We start from the raw sequence: 25,432 nt of genomic DNA, 5'->3' as shown, positions 1-25,432 counted from the left end.
CTAAAAATCTCTAGAAGAACCAAATGTCAAAATGAACATGGTTGAGAATAGAGTCTTTAGTACAAAGGTGGTGATTTTTATTTTTAAAAAAACTTATTCTGCATGGCAATGGTGTTTTTGCAACAAAACCCACTCATAGCCCACTCCCTTCAGATACTACTTGTAGGTACTTGTAGGAATCCATGCAAGATTCTCATTTAAAAGCATTTCCATGTCATCTTGAAACCATTACCATCTTAAGATAAGGGTAGTTCAATGAATATGTTGAAACTCAAACTAGATCTTTGAATATTGAAAAATAATTCTATGATTCTATGAATATTTAAAAAAAATTTTAAAGAAAAAATCGTTCTTGTAAAATCAACAGCATAGCTTTGAAAGAATACAGGGCATAAGTATTACATTTGCATCCTTATTTCCTGACAGCAAAAAGAAAGCATAATAAGCACTGAGCCTGAGAAAAAGGTTCCTCTGAATATTTTAAAATATGTATCCTTTTCACGTTTCTGAACCACCACCACTGCCAAAGACATGGCAAAATTAAAATACAGCAATAGTCAAAAAGAGGTCAAACTAGTACACCAATTTAATAACATGTTTCTGATCATGACTGCATCATATCTCTTACAGAAAAATGCACTTAAAGATCATGACTGCCTCAGATCTCTTACAGAAAGATGCACTCATCCATAGTAATCAGTGGCTGGTGCATATGATCAGTATTATTGTTTTTATGCCCTTCCAAAGCAGAAAGTAACCAGAGGTTTAAAAGTTTTCTTACAGGATATAAGAGATTTTTAAAATTTCATCTTTCAAGGTAGTTGACAAATTCAAAACACAAAACCAACAAGCTCAAAAACAAAGAAAGGAAAAAGAGCTTCCTATTACCCTAATTCAAAAAAGCAACACTAATCTTACACTTTAAAGGAACATCCAAGTAATTTCCATTGCAGCTATAGAAAGATGAAGAAAAGCAGACTTCCTGAATCAGAGAATATGCCTATTACTCACTTGGATGTGGGTCACTTTAAAGTTAACAGCCTGGACATTGAGAAAAATCTGTTGTTCAGCATGGATTCTTCATTAGTTTTCTTGATGCCCATTGGGTAACCAGACAGAACTCAACAGGACATTCTACTTCTGGTCATTCTTGGATATTCTGGTCAAGCTTCACTTCTGTTGTGAAGGAAATAACAATAATACCAAAGATCCAGGACCCTTGCTTGTGCTACATCTTCTTCAGGATCATTTGGTTTTATTCTTAGACCAAATTTTAAAGACTATATACAGCAGTTACCCACGTTAATGCATTTCCTATATGGATATAAAAATCGTCAACTGAGAATTCTGGAGCATCAAAAACAGAAATAAAAAAAAAAACCCAAACTAAAAAAACTAAAAAAAAACCCACAAGCCAACTCTGCACCAAGCTTTCCAGTTGTCATTATTTCTAAAGCTATTAGTCAGACTACACGTCTTCTACAGACCAAGTTGCTGAGTTGAATGATTACCTATTAATTTAATAAGCATTTCATGTGGAGCCCTTCGACAATTCTTTAAGTGCCATTACAAAGACAGACAGTATCAGTAACTTATCTATGCATTTAGTTATGCCTGAAAAGAAGTTGTATTCCTGCAAAGAGGTATCTTTTGAAAGGAAAACTCATTATTACCTGATTTGCAATGTCTCAATTGAATTAAGGCTTTGGTTTTGTTTTGTATCAAGGGAATTTAGATTTCTGATCATTATTCTAATGCAATAACATCTAATGCCAGTTTGCTTTTAAAACAGCACGTCTTTGTTCTGATAAACATTCTTCACTTATGGAGTTATGGAAGACTACCAATCCTAAAGACAAAATCAAAAGATTTCAAGGATGCATCTGAAAGTTGTTCTGCTACTCAAATTAGCACCAAAAAGAGTGAAATTGAATTTTAACAAACTTACAGGACCTATTAAAACTAAATTTAGTTCCTAAACTAACAGAGAAATATGTAAGTTGTTTCAGACTAGGTACAGTTTATATATCTTTTTTAATAAAATACTGCTAGAAACACCACTTAGTATGGCACCCAGTCATCCTCAACCACACCAAGTTTCTACTGTAGCTACCAAAATAATACAACAAAGAGAACTAATACTTTGCAGATACTGAAAAGTATGGATGAAACTACCGAATACTTCATTTAGTCACCTGTATTCAAATAGTAAGTATCAGCTAAAGTTTCGGTGCAAATTCTCTTCAGAATTTATGTGCAGAATCAGTAAGTTGGTATCAAAGCTTTCTATTTATTTAGTGTAAATTTACTTTTACAGAAATAAACAAAAATAGTAAATCACAAAGCAACTGACCTGAAAGTCTTTCATCGTATTATTAAATTATAAATACTAATCTACAAAACACAAACAGTCTGCTTGTATATTTTAAAGAATCCTTGTTTGCATACCCATGAACAAAATGTAGTCTTATACTGTTCCCTGGAGCTCGCTCACGTCTCTTAGAAGCTGCACTTTTTCTTTTTTCTTTGCATTGCTCTTTAAGTTGAGGTAGATCTTCTTTGTAAACCTTTAAGAATGAGCATACTTAAAAATCAGTTTCTGAGAATTCAGGCACAGCTATCACCCACGAAAACGTTATCCTGACATCACTGGAAAAACCCCTCCAATACCTGTAGCCAGTGATTGTACAGTTTAACTTGTTTTTAAATTGCAACCAAAGCTCCAATTTGGTTGAGCATGGTTGGTAGAGCATGCTAGGAATACATATAATAATTTTTCTCTCTGTTAATATTAATCTTAATTATAATCTTAATATTAATTATTCATTAATTAATATTTTGAATGCATCTGGCAATAACAATTCTAGAGCTTTTGGTCAGTTCCCATGCAGCTCTCAGTCTTCGCAGTTTTCAGATTTCAACAGTCTTCATAAAAGACCAACTTAAACCCTGGAAGTATTCCAGCTGCCATTGAAACCAAAACCTTTACCTGTCGACGATAGGTGATCTGGGTCTCTTGTTCAATTTCAGAGTCCAGCTCTGGAACATCAGACTGATCTGAATCTGATTCATCACTATTGGAGTCAACCAGACTCTCTGTCACCAAGAAAACAGAAACAGAAAATTAAACAACCTAAAGTACAAACCTTAATGCTTCTGCTTTGATAATCAATGCATATATTAACTATAACAATAACTGCTAATAATTGGCAGGCTGACAGGACCAACTCTGTTGCTACATTAGAAATGAGCCAACTCCTAAGTATGATAATTTTGGGGGGTATAGGAGCAAGTTAGTTTTCACTAAAATTATTTCATCAACATTAATGTTAGGAAAAAAGGAAAGCAGAAGAGAATGAAGTAATGAGTACAAAGCAGAACCTAAGACTTGCAGAAAATTATCAGGAGAGGGGCTCCAAAGAGAAATTTACGGTTAAGTGAGCGACTAAGGTGAGTAGAAATTCTTTGGATAGATAAGTGGGAAGAAAATTACATATGGGAAGAAAGTGGTAAAATTTTTGGTGACTGCTGAGAAAAAGAATAGTCATTTAAAATTTTACATGTAGGGAAAGCCAGACTACATCTTGTAGCAGAGAGTTCCATTCCAGAAACTGAGAAGAATGTCCTGTCTGACAAATGATAATGTATTGTGAACTTTCTTCAACCTTTGATTGAATGTTGTACAATTTTTGATTAAGAAACCAGACATAAAGACAGTCTAGAACACAAATGGATTTTACAGGTCTCAAAATGTAATTGCCAAGAGAATCACCACTCAGTAAGGACTGGTTATAGAATAATGCAAAAAAGAGCTATCTTTGGAGCTGTGATACTTCTTATTTTTACCAATGATTTAGAGAAAACCAATATTGCTACCAAAAAAGGTAGAAGATTACAGAATTAGGAAAACCACTAACAGGATAATTATCAATCATGGGACAAAGCAGATGTATGTTGCACATACTGTCAGACAGGCAACAGTAAGGCTATATATCCAGGAACACAGAATCTAGTAAAATGTAGAAATTTTATCTTGAGAAGCAGCAGCTAATAGAGAAATTTAGGTCACAGGAAATAATTAGTTGAAAAAGAGTTCATACCATGAAGAAAAAAAGCAATTAAAGGCTTTTTGAAGGCTTTGTCTAGGAGATTAAGAGAACTATTGTTTCTTTCTGCATTTGTCACTGACAAGTTCAGTGCAGAACTGGTATTCATTTACCTGTTTGCTGAGTCCACACTAATATATATTCATCTGATCTTAGCAACTAAATGGTGAAACAGCCTATTTCATTGTAACTCTATATACGTATTTCCCTTCTCTCTAAATTCCTTTAGGAGTTTTCAGGCGAGGCACTCAGTTAATTGTTTGATTTTAGGAAACTCAGTCATGAGAATAATTATTGTATTAGTCACTGGTGGAAACATGATCTTCATTTTTTCCCAAATATTAAATATCTATATGCTGCTTTAAAAAACAACTAAAATTAAATAATCGGCTATAATGCTTAAATCATCATCTAAATACTTCAAAATTTCAATCAAATGAGTATAGAAGTCTATTTTTCCAGTGATATCTGGGCATCCAATTGTTGTCAATTTAGTAAAGTATGCTATGTATAGAATTCAAAAATTTGTATCTATGATCTGAACTTTTAAAATTTTCCTTTGCACAGGAAATACAGCAGTGAAGGGATTTTTCAGATTCTTGCTAACCTGAACATATAGGGTATTGGCAAGTATTAGGAAACTCTATCAGTTATTTCAGGCAGCAGCAAAGTTTAAAGAACAACAGCTTTGTGCAGACTGACAATTCTGAATATTTATTTTGATAGTGCACCAAAGAATTTTACTTCTCTTTTAACCTCCCCTCCTTCCACCCTTTTGTTGGTGGTTTTTCCAATAAGTTGCTTACCTTGGGGTGCTATATGAAGAGAATCCTTCAACTTCCGGTCAGGTACAAACTTCCACTGAAAGACAGAGTGATCAGCTCCCCCAATGGAAACAACCCACTGGTGATCATGGGACCATCTGACATTTGTCACATGAGCAGAATGACCAAGATATTTTTTAAACTTTGCTCCTAAAACAAGAGTAAAAAAATCTCTTTCAGTATTTGTGGAATAAATGTTTCAGAAGCACCTCAGGAAATCACATTAAGGAACCCTTATAACAAGTAATAGCTTAATAAATATATTCTAATTTGTAGTAATACTTTAATTATTAGCAGCAACTTTTTGCAGTATTCAAAAATTTTAACGTCTTTAAGATAAATTTTTAAATTTGGGTTTCAAAATAAAATATCTTAAGCAAGTCAAATTCAAGAAGAAAAGAGATATGATGGTCCTGTACGAGATCTAAATATTTTTTTAAATTTTATCATATTAATTTTATTTGACAATTTGACAATTATTATTTCTACATTGAAAATATACAGTTATTTAAATCATGTATTTTTAGGTATATGAAAACACCCCCATGTATGTGCTTGTAGCACTGGTTCTCACCGTGCAATCTGAGTGCTAAGCACTTGTAGCAATTCCTCTGCTCCCACGTTTAGCAGCAGTAGAACTGGTAGTAGTAGTAGTACTATAGCTACATCAAGTTAACGTTTTCACCAACTACTACATAATTACAACACAATCATTGGATCAGTTACTAAAATGAAGTTCCTAACAGCACTCCATTATACAGCTATCTTTATAGACAAGAAAGGTTTCATTGTGTTGTTTGTTGGATTGTTTGTTTGTTTTTAAAGACTGATATTCCCCCATATTTTTCTCCACTCTTTTTGTAAGAGGTGATATTCAAAACCATTTCATTTCCAGATTATGTTTAAAGTGAAAAGGCTTTTATTGATACATGAGGTAATCCAATGAATGGTGTCTAGAATGGAGTTTTTCACACAGTTCTGAAACAATGAAGCCTTTCTTGTCTAAAAAGATATGCATATCTCCTCTGTTCACTCAGTCCTGAAGAGTAAACTTGAAAATTTCATCTCTCACCTTAGACTTCAGTTTGAAAAATTTAACAAGATTTGTCCTTTCTTGCTAGAAAAAATTAGAGAAAACTACTGGAAAAGTTTTAAAATTTCAAATCACATACAGTAGCATACTCTGATTACAGGACTAATACACTGGTCACTTATTTATTACCTCTAATAATTTAGCAAAGTTATTTTTTTCGAGTTCCTAGTCCAAATCTCTATCACACACTCAGAGAAAGGAAGAAAACTACTTGATGACAAGGTGAAATACATAAAGATATATATCTCATAAAAGGGTAGATACTGAGTCACCTCACAGAATTCTAACCAAAAAAAAGAGAACTATTTTACAAAATAGAAGTAAAGCTCATTCAAAATGCAAATAAAATACTGTTAACATTACAGTTCTCAATATACCAGCTAATTATTGTTGTTCTCTACCTCTGAGCTCTAACTAAACTTCCATGAATAAATATTAGCCATTTATATAATTTTCAAAACCCCAGTCTTCTAATTAATTTTTCTTGAATAACAAAAATTCAAAAATACTTTTATAATTGAACTTAAAGGTACTACCTTTTCTTAGACATGGGTATCGAAAGAGCTTTACTATTCCATAATCATCAGCTGTAACCATAACTTGCCCAATAAAGTTTGCATCCACGGAATTTATATCATTTATATCTGAATATTTGGGCCAGATTCCATTAACTTCTAGGCCAGAAACACAGGTCCATGATGCCCACTGAATGCCTTTTAATTCCTCCTTGTTTGTTACTTCTTTTCCACCTAAGAACAAAAATAGAGTCATTTTTAAATGTTCACTTACGCAATTTTAAAGAATGTAACATTTTAAAAATCTTTTAGAAATCAAATCCAAGTGAGACACAATAAAAATGGACTTCTGACACTGTCCTGATCTAATATTCCCTATTATGACCAAAAGTATCAATAGTAAGGCTTCTCAAGACTACTTAACAGAAGAGCATGGCTTTGGTACTTTACAGCTTTTATAATTTCTTGGTATCTCTTGAGGCTGTGTTATTTTTTAAATGTTTACCAAAAAATACAGGTAGTCATTTTAAGATAAAGTTCAGAAAAATTCTGTTGCTGAATGATTCTAGAAACCTGGATTATTTTGAGAAAAAAAATTGTAAATTACTGAAAACACCAATTTTAGGTTTGGATCCTCGTTACATCAATTTCACCACCAGCTCTATTCATAATGACAGTGATCCAACCCCACGAAGTTTCACATAAGAGCTGAAGAATGGAGTCAGACCAAAGGCACATTTAATAAATAGTGTGTCTTCTGGAAGGGCCAGAAGCAGAGTGCAGGAGCAACACAGGAACGACGCAAGCAAATGTGAAAGCTGTGAGTTGGACTGAACAAACAACTGCTAAACCTGAGCAGGACAACAAAATTCACTTCTCAGTCTTTAGTGGTAACAAAATTGAAGACAACTAGGCCGTGTTTTTTCCTGTTTTCTTACTGTAGTTAGGATTCTGCCTAACGGAAGCAAATAGGATGGGATGAGATGCAGGGGAGAGCTGCCGCAAGCACTGTAAGAAGATAAGTTTTCAACAGAAGGACTGACCTAGCAAGGGAGAACTCAAGTGTACTGGACTCAACAGAGTAAATAAAGAACAGCCCTAGAGAAAAGAAAGTAAAATGGCAAACAAATCAGAAATGAAGACTTAAAAAAAAAAACCATAACCAACAAAACAAAAAAATCAAATCAAACAACCGAAAAACCAAAAACCGAACCAAAAACCAAAAACAAACCTCCCACACTCAAGAAAAATTTTAACTACTACATACCTCTCCAAAAGCTGGAAAGGAACTCAAGTGCCCTGTTTGAAGATCCTTCAGCTCTGATAAAATAACTGCAACCTTTGACAAGGTTTACCTTGTAATCTCTTTCAATTACTAATCCATATAAATAATGACTACTAAAACTGGTTATATCGATAACTAAGTCCTACAGATCTTGTACCAGGAAACTGTAAGTTCCTTTACTCACTTATAGTGGAATTTCAAGTGTTATACAATTTGAATACTATTTTGAAATATTAGGACATTCCTCTATCTCCACTGACTTTTGCTCAACTTTTTTCATAAACAAAGTTTTAAAATTCCACATTCTAACATATAAAAAACTCCAGGCTGAAAGCTGTCTATATAACTTCAAATTGCTCCTTCTGTGTGTATTTGTTACTGTCTAAGTTCTTACTATCTTTTCTTATGTATCTTCTGTCACATTCATTACACAGAATCAAAATTAATTAGATGCTTCAGCAAAGAGAGTCACAAAAAGCTGCATGGATCTGTGACTAATGTACAGTGTAAAGCATAAATATTGTACAACAATGAAGGGAAAATGTAAAAAGTGGTGATGATAATACATAATTACTAAAAATGTGATGAGTGGGGAAAATATCATTATGTAAAGAGTGTATATAATAGACAGAAGAAAGAAGTCAAGCCTTATGATAAATACTGCCCTTAGTATACTCTAATCAGGATCACTTAAATTTGAAACTTTCAGATATTGTAATATGTGCATATGTCCTCTACAGAGGGAAATGTCTTGATGGAAATTATTTCAACAATAAAGGATTGTTCAGTCAAGTTTTCAAGAGTGTTATCTTGAAAACACTTACAATAATGGGGCTATCAAAAAGTTTCTCAGTGTAAAAGCTCTTTTAAGTTAAATTCCTCAGTTCTGCTGCAAACACAGTTCAGGAGAATCAAATTACTCTCCTGAGCTGCAACATACTGATTTTTCCACGTATTTACAAAAAAACCTACAGCGCAATTAAGTGGTAATTCATTTAATAACCAAACTCCACAAGTACAAAGCTATTAAGCTATTGCAAAATTGAATTTCAATGCTGCATTTTTCTCCTTCTAAAAAAGCGAGAGCAAAAATTTACTTTTAAGAAATAAAACAAATTATAAGCCAACATATCTGGCATGAAAAGATGCATTATAAAGGACAGTAAACATACAAGGATAAAAATATTTAAGTAACTTTGCCATAAAAATGCTGTACTTATTCAAATATAGCAAATATTTATACAAACTTACAAAAAACTTTCACTATAACTGGATGTTTTGAACTAGGATTTACATTTGGCTTTTTTTACAAAACTACTATACATTATTTCTATAGTAAATAACAAATATCATAAAGACAACTCAGAATCTTACTTGGCATTCTGTAAAAAAGTCTCTTTCCATTGCCATCATTGGTCTGTAAGTATTTACTGTCTGAAGACCAATCCATATGCGTAATGAAACTTAAAGATCCAATACATTCCCCAACTTTCTTGTATCGTTGAACAACACCATATATATCCACAGAGCTGTCATTGGAACCAACAGCTAGGAAATTCCCATCTGGAGAATATTTGAGTTCATGAATAGCTTCTTTCCTGTCTTTGATATGAACAACCTCAGTCATATCTCTGTAGTATGAAAGAAAGCATGTCATAAGCATAGAAGAGCCTTATCACAGTGTCAAGTTCCCAGTCTTAAAAAATGGACAAGATTGTGAAATCATAAAGTGAATTTAACTATCCCAAGAGCAATCACAAAACTGCTGTTTTTAGAGTTGGTTAGGGCTTCAAGGTCAAAAAAAAAAGAAGGGAACAGTGACACAAGAAGGTGCTGCACTGGGCTGAGAGAGAGCAAACAAAAGGAACTGTTCAAACTGGGTCCACAAGAAAACCTCATCAGGTAGGTTACCAGATCTTTATTCACCCAGGGAAGAAAACTTCACTGACATGAGACAGAGATCTCATTTTCCTTTTAAAACTGTGGGATTTCAGCAACAAGTCAGCACTGGTTTTATATGCATGATGTGCTGACAGCGGATTTCCAACACAGGGAAATAATTTATGAATGAAATTTATTTCTTAGTAATTCAAGAATAATTAATAAAGCTAAAACCTAAAGTAAAACATTTCCTAGAACATTGCCACTCTCTGTAAATAGACCAATATACTTTTTCAAATGGGTTGTTATAGAACAAGATGAACACATGTAGCACATTTAAAAAATCCGAGCGTTAAAATTTAATGCTCGGATGTAATTTAAAACGAAAATTTAAGTGACCACATGTATGGTCACTACAGTGTCAGTATACATATAATCTATAAAAGCAATTAGATAACCTGCTTGAAGGAGTTAATAGTATATCTGCTTTTAATTTGGTAACATACCTGACTCGCAGCACAGTGAAAGAGCCATCCTTCATACCAAGAGCGAGATGGATTCCATCAGTACTGACTGCGGCACAGCGAATGGGTTCCTCCATGTTGCACCGGGCAATCAGAGCATGGTCTATTAAACTCCAAATTCTAAAATAAAGAAATTATTTCAAATGTAAAAAGGGGTTTGCAGTTTTGTTATAGGTAAGATGAAGTCCGCAATTTTTGGAGAATGTTGGACATGGCAGTGTCCTATTTTAAAATAATTTTTCACAAGAAAAATCTTGGACAAAAGTGTGAACTTTGTATAGAGTAAGGAATAGTTTTATATTTTAAAAGGTGAGAAAATATCTAATGAGAAAATGCGGGGGCAGATAAATTTTGTTTGATTTTATGAACATAAAAAATGATAAAATATGACAATATATACTTTCAGACCACTCCTGTGAAAATTCTACTGTTTTGCTAATCATTTTAGCCAAGAACATTAAATAACAATTATAAAGACTTTGATCAGTATAAATAACTTTTTCTACTAACAAGTCATTACTAATAACTCCTTATAACTAATAATATTATAATATGTAAGTTTTTATCACAAGATACATTACAACATCTATCATTTACAAGATATAACTGGAATTTTAGAGTATTATTTCAATATTAATAACTGAACTACTGATTTGCTTAACCACGTTACACTTCAGATATTTTTAAGAAAGAAAAGGTGTTTTTGACCAAAAAAAATATGAACTTGTAAAAGGGATTAATTTAGTGGGGTTTCTGAGCATTCATATTCTGTTTACAATGCATGCATTAAGTTTGATGAAATTCTCAAACTAAAAGTTAATTTGCAGCATGTGGAGAAGTGAATATGGTAAGAGTAAAATATGTAAGTTTTTATTACAATTTTTTCATTGTGACCTATGAATGCTTAACATAGTTTCTGGAAAGGGAACACTTACAGGATACTTGTCTCTCTGAGTGCTCAGTATTAGTCTAAATGATTTTTTTTCAAATTTCGTACATGTTTTTTTGGGGGAAATATATACCTCCACTATATTTTATTACTCGCGAGCACTAATTTCATGCATCCCTAAACTGTAGGAGCGCTTCAATGCCACATTTTAATACCTTTAAAATGCACACATTTCAATTAGGTTATCTACAAAATTATTTGTTCGTATAAAACTGCACGCAGTTAAACAAACAAACAAGAGTTAACCTGACTGATCGATCATCACTTCCAGTCATTGCCAGGGGTTTTGTAGGATGGACAGCCAAAGCCCACAGCTCTCCTTCACAGTGCCCCTGCATTATCAGGAAAGGCTTATTACGCTCATGCACCACAATTTCAAAAATTTCACTATCTTGTGTCCCAACGAGTATATGGTCTCCTCTCCAGCAAACACTTCTTACAGACAGACCTGTAGAAGAGATTGTTACTGAGAGACACATCCTCAGAATTCATGAAACAACGGTAAAGTAGCACACAATAAAACATAAAAGCAAGAAAATGTCAAGAAGTATCCACGCACCTTCTCTTACTCCTCCATTTACTCCTTTTATCTATTCCATATAACACATACTTGCACTTGGAACATAAACTTTTCAAGTTTAGTATTAAGAAATTTCTAAAATAAAATGTGAGCCTTATTTCAATACAGGAAAAATATAGTACTGACATTTGCAGCTGAAATTATGCCTTTAATGTCTCTTAAGTTTCAACAAAGTTAGCAGAGACTATAAATTACAGTCTCTGATCAAACCATGGACCTTAGTACTAGCTAAGATGTATTTAAGTGACAAAAGCATCAGTGGAACAAGCATTATATGTAAGAAAGTCAAAGAGCCCAATTCTTTGTAACATCTTAATAGTATATGAAAGTATTTTTCCCACTAAACAAAAAAATAATACTAAATCAAAGTGAAACAACATATAGAGAGATTAAAAGGGTTTATGATGGAATTTAACAGCATTTCTAACAACTAAATTAGCTTTTAGGCTTATAGTGAATGTAAGCACTCACAGTTGTTGTTTGTAGATACGGTCAGGAATAATAAAATGGAAGTTAAGACAGTTTACACTGAGAACTCAGTCTTAGCTGCGTGATTTTAGTAATAGGCACCTTTTAAAACAGGCTGCATTTATTACCTTCTGATAATGCAACTCAATTTTGCCAATTTGAAATGCTCATAACCAGATGGTAGCAATGCCTGACTTAATTAACTTTGCCTAAGCACTCACTCAAGAATATCTTTCAAAAGCTACTCTGGATTAACATGTGAGACAAAATTATATATATCAAATAAGAGAAAGGAATATTGCAATGGTCCGGATTGATGTTCTTTTGAAAAATATTTTTAACTATGTAGAGGGAAAAGAAAAGCCTAATGTTATTAAATTTACATTGGAAAGAAACTGAATGACTCACAAACAGCGAATGGTGGGTTAGGAGGCCAGTGTGGTGCATCTGCACAAATGTGTTAATTCTGAAAAGCAAAGATTCTCTCGAAGCAAAGATCCTGATTGTGCCTACTTAACATGCTTTGCATTACAAGATAGCCTTCAAATGCACAAATAAGACTCCCTCCACATGAAACAGAACAATGTGCTAAAGGAGTGCACTCAGTGCACTCCAACTGCAATGCAATTTTCAGTCTGCTGAACCAGACTAGAGCTAACGGCCCTCAAACACCCCTCAAAATGCATACATATTGTTCTACTCTGACCCTCTTACAGCATCTGTTTTGCTTTAGAGATTTGATCTGTTGACTGTACTGGTGAATATAACCACCTTGTCATTCAGTCCTATAATTTAGACATTATATGGCTATTCTCTCTAAAATGATTAAAAAATAAAGAAACAATCAACATCTTTGATAAAGGATGATTAAGATACTTGTTAATTTGGATAATTTGGAACTTCCTGTGGTGGAGGGAGTCATTTTGAAATACAATGTGACTACCTGGAGAATGTGTAGAGTCAACTAATTGCTGCAAGCCGTTCACAAGGATACAGATCTTGAGTTTATGTTCACAAGAAAAATTAGCAAGTGGTAAGGTATAGAAGCAGCAAAAAATGCAATTAAGAAAACAAGTAAAAGGACAGGTCATGATGGCAATCCTCAAAAGTATATAAAAAGGAAAAAAAAGCAAAGGGGAAAAATTCAAGAAACAGATTTTATTAAAGATAAGCGTTCAAAAAAATCTATTAGCTCTGTCATGGGCATTTGACAAGGGAAAAGAGTTCATGGCAAGATCCTGTTACATCAAAAGTAAATAAGACAATCTAGAGCAGAGATCAAGTTTGAAAGAAAGAAATGGGGAATGAAACACAGCTTTCATTTACATACAACAGAGCTGAGAAACAGCAGCTGAGTAAATTCAAATTTAAAACAGAGCCTCTCAGAATGTACTGAATCTTGTTGCAGTATTTCACAATCTTGGTGGGAATGCCAAGTCAATTACAGCATACAAAGACTTAACATGTTATGTATTGACCCTGAGTATCTGATTGCCATCAGACATTCTACCACATTTTCAAATTCTTGGCAAGATATTAGAAAATAACAAAGTGAATGGGGGCAAAGAAAACCAAATGCCAACAAAAGCAATATTTTAAATTACATTAGTGCTTCAGAATATGTTTACATTCTTTTCCTAAATCATTACAGCAACGACATCTAGAACACTCTGTGTAAAAATTTAGCATGACAAACTGTAACTGAAGTCATAGGCATACGTAAGCAGTGTTCTATGTAAGCAAAACTGTAAATAACTTCCAAATAGTTTTAATAAAAATTTGAATAACTAGCAAACACAAGTTTTGGACTCTGTTGTTTTACATTGTCGATCTTACTGTCTCTTCCAAGTTCTCTTTAAGCATTACTGTTCCTTGTTAAAAGCTGCTGTGGTCTAGAGACAATGTGCATAAAAAGTTGTATCTTCATCATATGTTTTACAGTAACTTTGAAGGACTATGTGACCTTCACAATTAGTGGGTATGATTTATTCCATTTCTAGCAAATAGTTTACAGCAACATACATGAAACAACCTTTTTGGTTTTCCAAGTCTTTTCTTGTTCAAAACACTGACAAATTTCCTACCTTATTAGTGTATTGAAAGTGATAAACTTCTGTTTACCTTTATATCCCTGGTCTGTTTCCCTGAGATCAATCACAGTAATTGGTTTAAAATTTAAGTCCCACAAGCGAACACAGCCATCCCTACCACCAGTGGCAAAACCCTCTTCACATGCATTCATGCTGAAAATTCCTGCCTAAAGAGAGAAGAAAGTTATTTTTAACAATATACACAGATTAGAGAAACCAGTATGCAACTAATAAAAGCTTTAAATATGAGAGAGTCAGAAACGGAAACAAACTCACAACAAGCAGAATTCATATTCAGTGACAAACAGTAAGACAATTATTTCAAGAATGCTTTCATGCTAATAATCATCATCATAATGATGCTGCTTTTTATTCCTAGAAAGAGTTCAGTTTCATATCCTCTTGCCTTAGGACCTGGTCCAACTCTAATAAATGTCAGCATGAAGATATCCTGTGATCTCTGCTAGGCTTGGTTTAGGGCCCTTATTGCCATTACTCAGCTTCTATAACACAAGACAAAAGAAACCGGGATTTTTTTATATATTAACCCAACAAAGACTGATTTTGAACTTAAGTTTAGAAACAAAACATAAGAAAAGCAGCGATTACTCTACGCCATTGGAAAATGCATAATAAGCTGTTATTGTAAAGGTGAACAATAGGAAACAAAACCTAGCCTGTTTTCTTCAATTCACTTGATCCATGTTTTCTTCAGGATAACAAAGAGGCAAGGATGATATATATAATATTAAAATAAAGATACTGTAGTCACATAGAAGCTATATGTGATTTAACGTGATACATACCTTACACACCCACTGTTGGGATTTTTTTAATAACTAATCTCATATTCAGAAGTAGCTCACACATTTCAGTAAGCAAAGCTACTGAAAGGGCAACTTTAACTAATAAGCCTATGAGAAGTTAAAAAATTGCTCTATATTTATTGAAAGTATTTAATATTCAGCTATAACAAGAGTAAACAAGAGAGCATTAGAAACAATGAAGGAGAAAACCTGTCTCTAAGTCCTGTCCAAAAGAAGGTAGAACAGTCAATAATATACATATATTTTCTATAATATTGTTCTGAAATTTCAGTTTAGTAAAGAAGTAAATGTAAATTTCCTATAGTTTCATTGGTTAGGGGTTTGGATTTTACAGTAATGATACACATTAACCCTAAGGATGAAAGTAATTTGCAAAGGAGAGACTGGCTTTTGGGGGAAAACAAAGTTGTACGCTCAAAGAACAAATCAGGTACAGTGCTGTGACTTATGAGAATTCCAAGGTACTCGTTACTATTCTCTCCTATCAGCATGTTTTTTCTTCTTAAAATACAACTAAGAAAAATATCATAATGGACTAGTCATAACAAAATATGGACTATGTTTGCTTCTCTAACATCAGGTAACAAGGGTATAATTTTTCAAGTTGAGGAAAAAGAAATCTCTTGGCCTTCACAAAAAAAAAGCCTATCATTACTAGAAGGTCAAATGACAATCAAAGCTGAAAGACTATGGTGACAGAACTCAATTTTTTTAACATGTCATGTCCATCCTCAGGAAAGAGACTTTTATGACAGGCGACATTTTCAGGAGCAGTATGTGTCTAAACAGAAATGTAGTGGAATTTTTAAGTCATAAGCAGATTAGAAGGCTAACTCCCATTATCTCCAACATCCTGAAAATCCTCCTTCTGTTTCTTTAGGAGCCTAGAGATTTTCAAAAATACAACACAAACTGTATTTGTTTCTCTCCATGTATGTCTATCTGTTTTACTGCATTAACCTTTAATATTGTGAGAACAAGTCTTATGAGGAGAAGATGAGAGAAATGGGGGTGTTTAGCCTGGAGAAAATAAGGTTCAGGGGAGACCTTATCACTCTCTACAACTACCTGAAAGGAGATTGTAGCAAAGTGGGGGATGACAGCATGAGAAGAAAGGGCCTCAATTTGCACCAGGGGAGGTTTCAACTGGATACTAGTAAAAATTTCTTCACTGAAAAGGTTGCTAGGCATTGGAACAGGTTGCCCAGGAAAGTGCTGGAGTGACCATCTCTGGAAGCGTTCAAAAAACATGTGGATGTGGCACTTGTGGATAGGGTGAACACAGTGGTGCTGGGTTAACAGTTGGACTTGATGATCTTGGGAGGTCTTTTCCAACCTTTATGATTTTAGTGTCATGGAACAAATAAAAGGCTAGAGAAATTTTGGCTCATTTTGTACCCTATACTGAATTCTGCCCAAGTTTAATCTTTTAAAGGCTCTTTTTGGAATGCAACCTTGATAACAGAATTATTTTCTTTTCTCTAATTAACTCTTTCCAAAATCCATTATTTAATTAGTCAGTATTAAAAAAATAATCAGACATTTGGTGATGTGGGAAGCTGGCTGAGTGTTCTGAAGATAAGATCAAGTGGATCCAGCATTAATCTGTTTTCCATTTCACAGAATATCCTTATCTTGAAAAGGACATACTGGTTGTCAAGGAGATTTGGCAGATGTTGTGCTTGCTCAATCTCTCGAAATGCAATAGGACGCTCTCATTTTAGTCTCTGTGCCACTGGAATAGGAAAACTAGATGAAAACTATAAAAAAGGTCCCTTATTAATGGGGACTGTAAGTACTTAATGGAAAAAGCTGAGCTTTGCTATTCTTCATATAATTGTTAGGCTCACACTTCATGGGGAAAAGACAGATTCTTTACTGGGGTAGCTTGGCCTGTCAATTCTTCCCCTAAATCCTTCCTTTCAGAAACTGTCAAGATTATTAATGCAAATCAACTTTGGAGTCTTCATGCTTCTCTTAATCCCTTAGCCTGAAATTTTCATTAACATAATGTTATTCTTGATGGTCAAAAGCCTTCTAGCAGTAATGAGAGGCAAACAATTGCACTGACTTCTTTAAATCCAATTGAACGTGAGCCACAAAAACCAACTGTGCTTCTGAATCAAAATAAAAGGTGTAGATCAAAGTCTTCCATCTGAAAAGTTATGAAGCTTGATATACAGACTGCATTTTCTTTTATAAATTTTCATTACACTTCCTAATGAACTTTGAAATTCTGGAAATAACATCTCAAACTGATGAGCAGTTTTCTCAGAATGCTGAATATTTCCTGTTTTCCCAACATAACCAGCTGGTATCACATCTGTGTTCTCTCTCAAATTCGAAAAAAAAAAAAAAATGAGTGGACTGAGAGCAAATAAAGAAATAAATGCCCAGATCTACCAGAAATTATAGTTGAAAGCTGGAAAAGTACAAGAAGAACTTGACAAGGATGGTCTCTACTGCATGAATATTTTGCCACTGCTTGAACCCAAGAAGTTTCCAATACTGAGGTAGTTTCTGGTTTTCTATTGCTTCTGGACCCATTTTCCCCCCCATGGACAAAAATCAAGTGCTTATTTATCTAAATGTAGTTGTTTATATAAAATCCACCACACTAACTGTGACTACGCAATTCCTAAAACACATGACTGCAGTCAGCTATAATTAGGACCAAGCTTGAAAAATCATAAGGAAACTTCAAAAGCAACTGACTACTACTGAGCAACATAGAGAACAGAGACATTATACCAATTCAAAAAGAACTCCAATGCCTCCTTTTTACTCCCAGATAAATATAGGACTTGGATGTTTGTAAAGCATGTACAGCAACACATACGTTGGGCACTTACTCTGAGACACTCTCTCTCCCAATATATAATGCATAGTAAGGAAATGGATTGCAAACATTTAAAACAGATGTCAGTAAGTTTACAGTGGAGAGACACTACCTTTTAATCTTCCTATCTAACAAATCACCCATAAAACGGTCTAAAAATGCGCATAGTACTCTAACAATTTAAAACAGTTGCCTATACACCTCTCATTGGCTGAAGTAAGTGGACAGTTACTTTTCAACCAACGACTGGTCTAAGCAGTAGAAGAAAATACTGCATGTGTTGGTACATGATACCAGTTTAAAGCCATTCATTTAAGTTCATTATATTGTTTCCATCTATATTTAATTAGTATCCAGCCAACCGACATAGGCGTGCAATAGTTTTAACAGACTGCCTGTTATTTAACCTCGAGCTTGTTATTTAACCTCAGTTTCTGACATCAATCCGCACAACTTTAATGTGTACCTCTGAAAGACTATCTCAAAATTAATTATTCATCTGTTGAAAAAGCATCTTATGTACATTTACTATTCAAGGCAGGGTCATATCACACAAGAATCTTTCAAACATACAGTGTTGTTAAATAAGAATACAATTTTGTTTTAATATCTGAGTAACATCTATATGCATGGACTACCTTGAATTTAGGACATGTAAGATGATAAAATAAGTAGAAGATTCTATAGTCTGTTCTTTGCACTAGTACAAAAATGAGACATCTAATAAAAGATTTTTTTTTTTAATTAGTCAAGGTATATGTTAACTTTCCAGAGTCAGATGCATTGCCTACAAATAACCTCCTGGAGTATTACCATTACCAGTGAATTTACACAGGCTTTCATGCTGCTGTTTTCTTTCTCCCTTTTAAAACTTTCCTTATTAGTATTATTATTTAGGAGGCATCAGCAAATCTAGAGTTGGGAGTTTCCCATTGCAATCCATTGTTCCCTGCATATGAACTGTGTGCCTTTACTCCTAAACCCTGCTCATTTCCATATTTTCCTACTTTTCATTCCTACTTCTATATTAAGTGAACTCTCCAATCCTTTTCCAACTAATTCTCCAGCCATGCCAACCTATTTGCTTTCAACTTTTTGTTTCTACTCAAACTCAGACAGGAAACTACAGGAAATTCTACTTTCCTGTCTCTACAGTTTTCAGTATTGCTGTGACAGAAGACAGAAACTCAATTAAGAATTCTTATTTTGCTTGTTAGTGCTAAAGTTGCTTTCTGTTTCCTTGGTTGCTTACACTGGGACAGCATGTTTTATTTTTCACATGGAATTATTCTTAAAATAAAAAATGTCTTTTTAGCTTGGATAATTGTAACAAAGATAGCCAACCTACGAAAAGAACATGTTTTCTTTATTAATGCAGACAACTTCCTTAATAATAATTTAATAACTGTGGAGATGGACTATATCTCCACATAACTAACATGCTTTAGAAAATGCTTTCCAGCATCTCAGATATTTACTGTTCACAGTATTTATGTAATTACTGAGACATGTCTTCCTTCAAAAAGTTTACAGTTTACTTGAAGCCTGTTGAGGAGTAATGATACAGGATGATAAACAGGCATTTAAGGACAATTCCAACACTAGCATACTGAACAGAAATTTATATCAGTTCCCTACTATGTGTACACTCTCCCTTTAGCAATACATGTGCATCACAAATGCTGTTATTTACAGTTGCATTTTCTTTCAAAAGGACAGACAAGAAGGACATAATTGTAAAATTAGGTACAAAAAAACCATAAAATATCATGATAATAATTTAGTATGGCTAAAGAGGCACTCTCATTCCAAGTTGCTGCATGTTGTGATTACAATAATCTGTCAATATTATCTTTTAAGGTAACATTTTATTCTTGGTTTTTTTGTTTGTTTTTTTTTTTCCCGTGGAAATTGGTGAGATTTGTACTGACTCTAATCTCTTGTAAAAATGAATTTCAAAGACATGGACTGGTGTCCCTACTTAATTATCAGTACTGCAAAGTACAATTCCGTTGAGCCTACAGGACAGAGCCAAAAATAGAAGCTAGATGAGACCTACTCCAAGGTCACCTGAGCTCCATCCACTGACACTAAAGAAGATAAGGTGCACAGCACTTCAAGTTTGATCTTGTGGTCATCAAAGAACTTACACAGCACATAAGGTAGTGAAGCAATAAGCTCTCATCATCCTACATTTACCAGTTATGCCATTTCAACAGCTGAAAAGCACTGCATTATTCTGAGAAATAAACTGTTGCAATTCTAAGTACTCCAAATAACAAATATGTTAATATGCAGGACAGTTGTCTCCTACAGCACCAAACAGGGTGAGAGAATATTTTGGCATCAGTTTTGGATAGGAAACAAAGTGCACTTTTTCCTCTGGGAATCCAGGTCTGCACATGCTATGTCCACATCATCTTAGGAAAATACAGAATAGAACACTAACAAACAGTAAATATGAAAACTAAAACAAGAATTGAAGTTATAGAGTAAGAATCAAGGAATATTTGAAGACCAACATGTCCCTTCATGCTTCCTGATTCATAATTTGTGCTTTCTTGAATATATTTCATATTTCTATAGATGAATACAGGACAGTATGTTTGTGTGTGTGTATATCTGTATTTATTTATATATATATATACACACACATACGTATATAAAGAAGTCTCAAATACAAAAGATAGTCTGAGATGTTTTGCACATAAATGTTCTTCATAACTTTATTTTTATTCATAATCAGGTACACTGTCTTTGTACAACTTTCTGAATAAGCAGTGCAGTTGCTTTTAAATTATTCGCTCATTCAATAAGCTGCAACTATCCTGAATGATGTTCCTAAATCTTTGGTAAACCAAGAGCCTCCTCGCTACAACTGACTGCAACCTCTCCAACACACACATATCATTCATCCCTTAGTCCCCTCCTTTCTACCTGATTAAATCATAAAAAGTGAATCTTATACTTCAGTTACATACATCATGCCACCCAGTCCAACACCACCAGTTAAAACAAAAACATTCTTAGAAGCAAGAATAATTAACTGTTATTGATTTTTACCTATAAGTTTGAAGTTGTAATATTGGAACTCATATGCTTGTATTTTCACACTATTTTAAACTGCTAAAAAAGGAACTTCGAATATTAGCTAGTAAGTACAATGCTTTCCAAACCAAAAATTAACATTCAACCAGCAAATCATATAGCTTTATAAAGTGACCTTAGCAGTTTCATGCCTCATAGGGTAAAACAAATTGGTTGGCTTTTTTTTAAGGTGATACTTAAAAGTTTAAGTCAAATTTTGCATTATATTATCAAATTACTACCAGGAGAGGAAATGAGGACTCTCATAGTTTGGCATCCACAAATCAGATTGCAATGCACTAAGTGGGTTTTTTTGCTACCTATTTTAATCTCAAAACTATATACTTTGAAATAATATGGAAAAGATAATTAAAACTTATATAGCTAAATTATAATCACTTTATAGTTGCATTAAACATTTCAATTAAAATGTTACCAAGCACTTTTGAAAAATCTTATTAAACTTTCATTGAGATGTCTTCACTTTTCAAAGTTGTAGACTGTTCTAAAAACTGCTCGAATAAGACATACTGAGTCTCTATCGTTGAAATTGTTTAGGAATACAGACAAGATGACCTTGCATTGCCCTTTCCAGCTCTACAGAAATCTACTTAACATTTTATATTAATTTAAAGAGATATACTTACAGCATGTGCTCCCTGTATTGTCCGTACAAGGTTGATTCCTTTCCATACATAGATATCTCCATTCAGTGCACCAGAATATGTCACTTCATCCCTTGCACAGGCGAGGCACAATATAGTCTGGAGATCACCAGTTTTGCCAAAAACACCACGTTTTGGTGTCAATGAATTGCCACACAAACTCCAGAACTGTAACATAAAGTGATTTAGAAAGACAGGTATTTTGCTAATATCCTATAATTTAATATGTGCATCTGAAAGAGAAGTACCTTGCATGCAAAAGACATCATCACTTATAGCCTTTTCCATGCTTCAGTTCTCCAGCTGTTTAAGAACTTTTTATGCTATTAACCAACTTTATCTTTCCATAAAATCAGCATAGCAGGTTAGTTGGGAAGGAATTTTGGAGTACTAAATCAAACTAAAATTCTCTCAAATAGTAATTTGTGAATTAGTTGTATTTTAAGTCATTTTTTAAAAGTGTTTCATAATGGAATTTGTATCTTTCTTTGACGTAAGTCTTCCGCATTGCAAATGCTGCATTTGTACTTTATGTTACTTTAGACATTTAAAGATGTCATCTAAGCATGTAGATTTCTGATAAAGCTGCTATTTGTTCTGTTTGAAAACAGCTGGTTTAATTATTGACTTATCATTTCTCATCAGAACGCCTGATCACACAAAGTAGCCATCTAAGGGGGAGATTTTTAAGAACCTTCTAATAAACCATTAGCATGTGATTACAGCAATCACACGAGGGTGAATTTCCTCCTAGGTGACCCAACATGTACTAATGACTCCTAAACTAAAGACATGCAAAGTCTCTTGTCAGAGCACAGTACTTGCCAACTAAATATCATGATACACACTGTAGTTTCTGAGATCTCTGCAAAAGAGAAACACTTGCATATTCATTTCAAACTCTCCTGTCCAAACGTGGAAATGTGCACGTAAAAAATCAAGAAGCTGCTGAAGTAATACAGTACAGTACATGAAAGCATTTATTTCATTGCTGCTGACAAGTTACTCTTATGTTGTCTCAGCATGTTTTCTGTATACATGTTTATGAAACTGTATTTCACAGCAAGTCACTCCGTTATTAATAATCAGTTCAGAATTCTGAGCAGAGACTTCAATTAATACAAGATAATGTAAGCAGTTACAATAAACTGATATTGCTCAATATTGAACTGATATGTTCATACATGAACAGATTTTTGTACCAGTAATATTGTAATTCAGAAATAACCATGTGCTGATTAGACAAATCCCTGCATCTTAACTAGTTGTCCTGTTTTTGGCTGAGGTGGCTAATTTTCTTCACAGTGGCTAGTATGGGGCTATGTTTTGGATTTATGCTGAACACAGGATTAAAAATAAAGAGATGGTTTTGTTATTGCTGAGCAGGGCTTACACAGAGTCAAGGCCTTTTCTGCTTTTTGTACTGCCACGCTGGTGAGGAGGCTGGGGGTGCATGGGAGGTTGGGAGAAGAGACAGCCAGGACAGGTCACCCAAACTGACCAAAGGGATATTCCAGACCATATGACATCATGCTCAGTATATAAAGCTGGGAGGAAGAAGGAGGAAGGGAGGGTTTGGAGTGATGGTGTTTGTCTTCCCAAGTAACTGTTACATGTGATGGGGCCCAACTCTCCTGGAGATGGCTGAACACCTGCCTGCCCATGGGAAACTGTAAATGAATTCCTTGTTTTGCTTTGCTTGTGTGTGTGGCTTTTGCTTTCCCTACCAAACCATCTTTATCGCAACCCATGAGTTTTCTGGCTTTTACCCTTCCAATTCTCTCTTTGATCCCACTGGTGGGGCAGTGAGCAAGTAGCTGCGTGGGCCTTGTCTGCTGGCTGGGGTTAAACCATGACACCAGCATTTTTTTAACCAGACTACAGGACATAGATTATGTTGTAGCTTGAGGAGTAACCACACAACCGTTGCATAAATCAAACACCTAGCTCCAATGTGGAAGTAGGTAATGTATCAGTTCACTTGGAATTATCTACATAATTTAAGTAGTATTATAATTTGTATAAAATATCATGTGAGAAAAATATAATAGTACTGAAAACATGAAAGTAATTATTGATATCTGAAAGAACAAGAAGAATGCATGGTTTAAGAAAAATATTCATCAACAAAAATCTCTTGCCTGACCCAAATGTCTATAAATCTCTAGAATTCAGATTTTTGCTTAATGTTTTCTTAAAGGATACACCAATTATTCTTAAAATGTTATTGCTATTTAAAAAGCCTTCAAAGAACTTTAAAAGTTGTTCAAATGAACTTTCACTTATCTAAATAGATATGTTTTGACATCACAGAGCCATCTTAAATATACTAAATCACTGCTGGCAAATATTAGCTCACTATTGGCATAAAAGTCCTCTTAGATCTTGAAGTAAAAAAAAAGGTCATTATTAACCAAGTTAATAGAAATATGTAACTGACATGCTAAACACTCTGCCAAATCAGACTTATGCAATCTAGCCAACACATTGAAGACTTTTTCCCATAAACCACTAATAAATATTAATCTAAAAGTTTATTGTGTAAAAAGCAACACATTTTCCCCACTGTGGGAACACTACACATAAGAGCAATAGAGAACTTTCAAGCTGCCATCTACTGCTGTTATGTGGTAAAACAGAAGACACTGCCTGGGAGAGTGCAGGGATGTTTTTTAGGAGCCATAGTTCATGGCAGTGAATCATTGATAAACCTGCTCACAGAGTTAAAGCTGAAAAAGAAGTTTTTTCTGCACAGTAGTTGGTACATGGATCAAACAAAGGACGCTTGAAAAAGACATGGACTGTCTAAATTATGAATCCTGTAACAGGTACAGAGTGTTCCAAATGATAAAGGTATGAGTAACAGCTGGGAAAAGAATTAAAAGAAAGATCAAGCATTTTCCTTTCTCTTCCACTTACTCTCCGTACTCTCTCAAATGGTAAGAAAAGGTTTTTCAACTCATTTCCCCTCTGTAGTGCAACAATTCATTCACTGTTCAAGAACCAGAAACTTGAGTACCTGGACTCACCTTAAACATGTGCATCCTGTCTTATGCTACTAAGGATTTCAAACAGCATGTTTTAGACAATCTAAATTTTAAGTTATATTATAACCATAGAGTGCTACTAACAACTGTTTCATTCCTATTGCTTTCCTCTTGTCAAGGCACAAACTTTTGAGCAGAGAGGGTCTGTTTTCAACTATATAAATCTCATAAAATGTCTAGTGTAGTCAGGTGTGATCCATGATTACCATTCCTAAAAAGTAAACTTATTCTCATAGATAACTTTCCATATTATCATCATATATTCCTTTTAGATGCTATTTTTATATATTTTATAGAGTATATATAACTGCATCTTAAATATTTTATGAATTAACATTTATTTCATTACCTTGATGTGTTTTACGCCACAGCTGACGAGCTTGTTTGGTTGGTATAAATCCCAAGAAATATCAAATATCTGCATAAAAAAACCCAAGGATGTCAGCAAAGATGGTTTTTCTAGCATGGGACAGTAAACAGTAAAAACTTATAGCAAATTAACAGAGAGTCTGAAATGCTTTAAATGGATCTATTGGAATTACTTTTTCATCCTCTCATTCAATACTGAAATTGCAATGTATAGCTCATGTGAGTTCTGGGTTTTTTCCCTAGAATAATTAAAACACATGATAAAACAACATTAAGGTTTATT

General features: G+C 34.0%; 1 protein-coding gene across 4 annotated transcripts in view; it reads right to left on the bottom strand.

Annotated features, from left to right (window-relative positions):
- EML5 (EMAP like 5) overlaps positions 1-25,432 on the bottom strand; it is a 112,868-nt gene that overhangs the window by 62,300 nt on the left and 25,136 nt on the right. For all 4 annotated transcript variants that reach the window (XM_027637921.1, XM_027637922.1, XM_027637923.1 and 1 more), the window contains exons 4-13: positions 25,130-25,198; positions 21,716-21,901; positions 14,347-14,482; positions 11,424-11,625; positions 10,211-10,348; positions 9,198-9,454; positions 6,560-6,772; positions 4,913-5,080; positions 2,990-3,096; positions 2,449-2,567 (exon numbers count right to left, since the gene is read on the bottom strand). In XM_027637921.1, coding sequence (XP_027493722.1) covers positions 2,449-2,567; positions 2,990-3,096; positions 4,913-5,080; positions 6,560-6,772; positions 9,198-9,454; positions 10,211-10,348; positions 11,424-11,625; positions 14,347-14,482; positions 21,716-21,901; positions 25,130-25,198 — 1,595 coding nt within the window. The remainder of the gene's footprint in view (positions 1-2,448; positions 2,568-2,989; positions 3,097-4,912; positions 5,081-6,559; positions 6,773-9,197; positions 9,455-10,210; positions 10,349-11,423; positions 11,626-14,346; positions 14,483-21,715; positions 21,902-25,129; positions 25,199-25,432) is intronic.

This window comes from Corapipo altera, unplaced genomic scaffold (assembly GCF_003945725.1).
Source record: "Corapipo altera isolate COAL_440 unplaced genomic scaffold, ASM394572v1 23, whole genome shotgun sequence".
In the NCBI taxonomy this organism is placed as follows: Eukaryota; Metazoa; Chordata; class Aves; order Passeriformes; family Pipridae; genus Corapipo; species Corapipo altera.
Note: the sequence above shows the minus strand (reverse complement) of the source record. Positions and strands in the feature narration are given on the sequence as shown.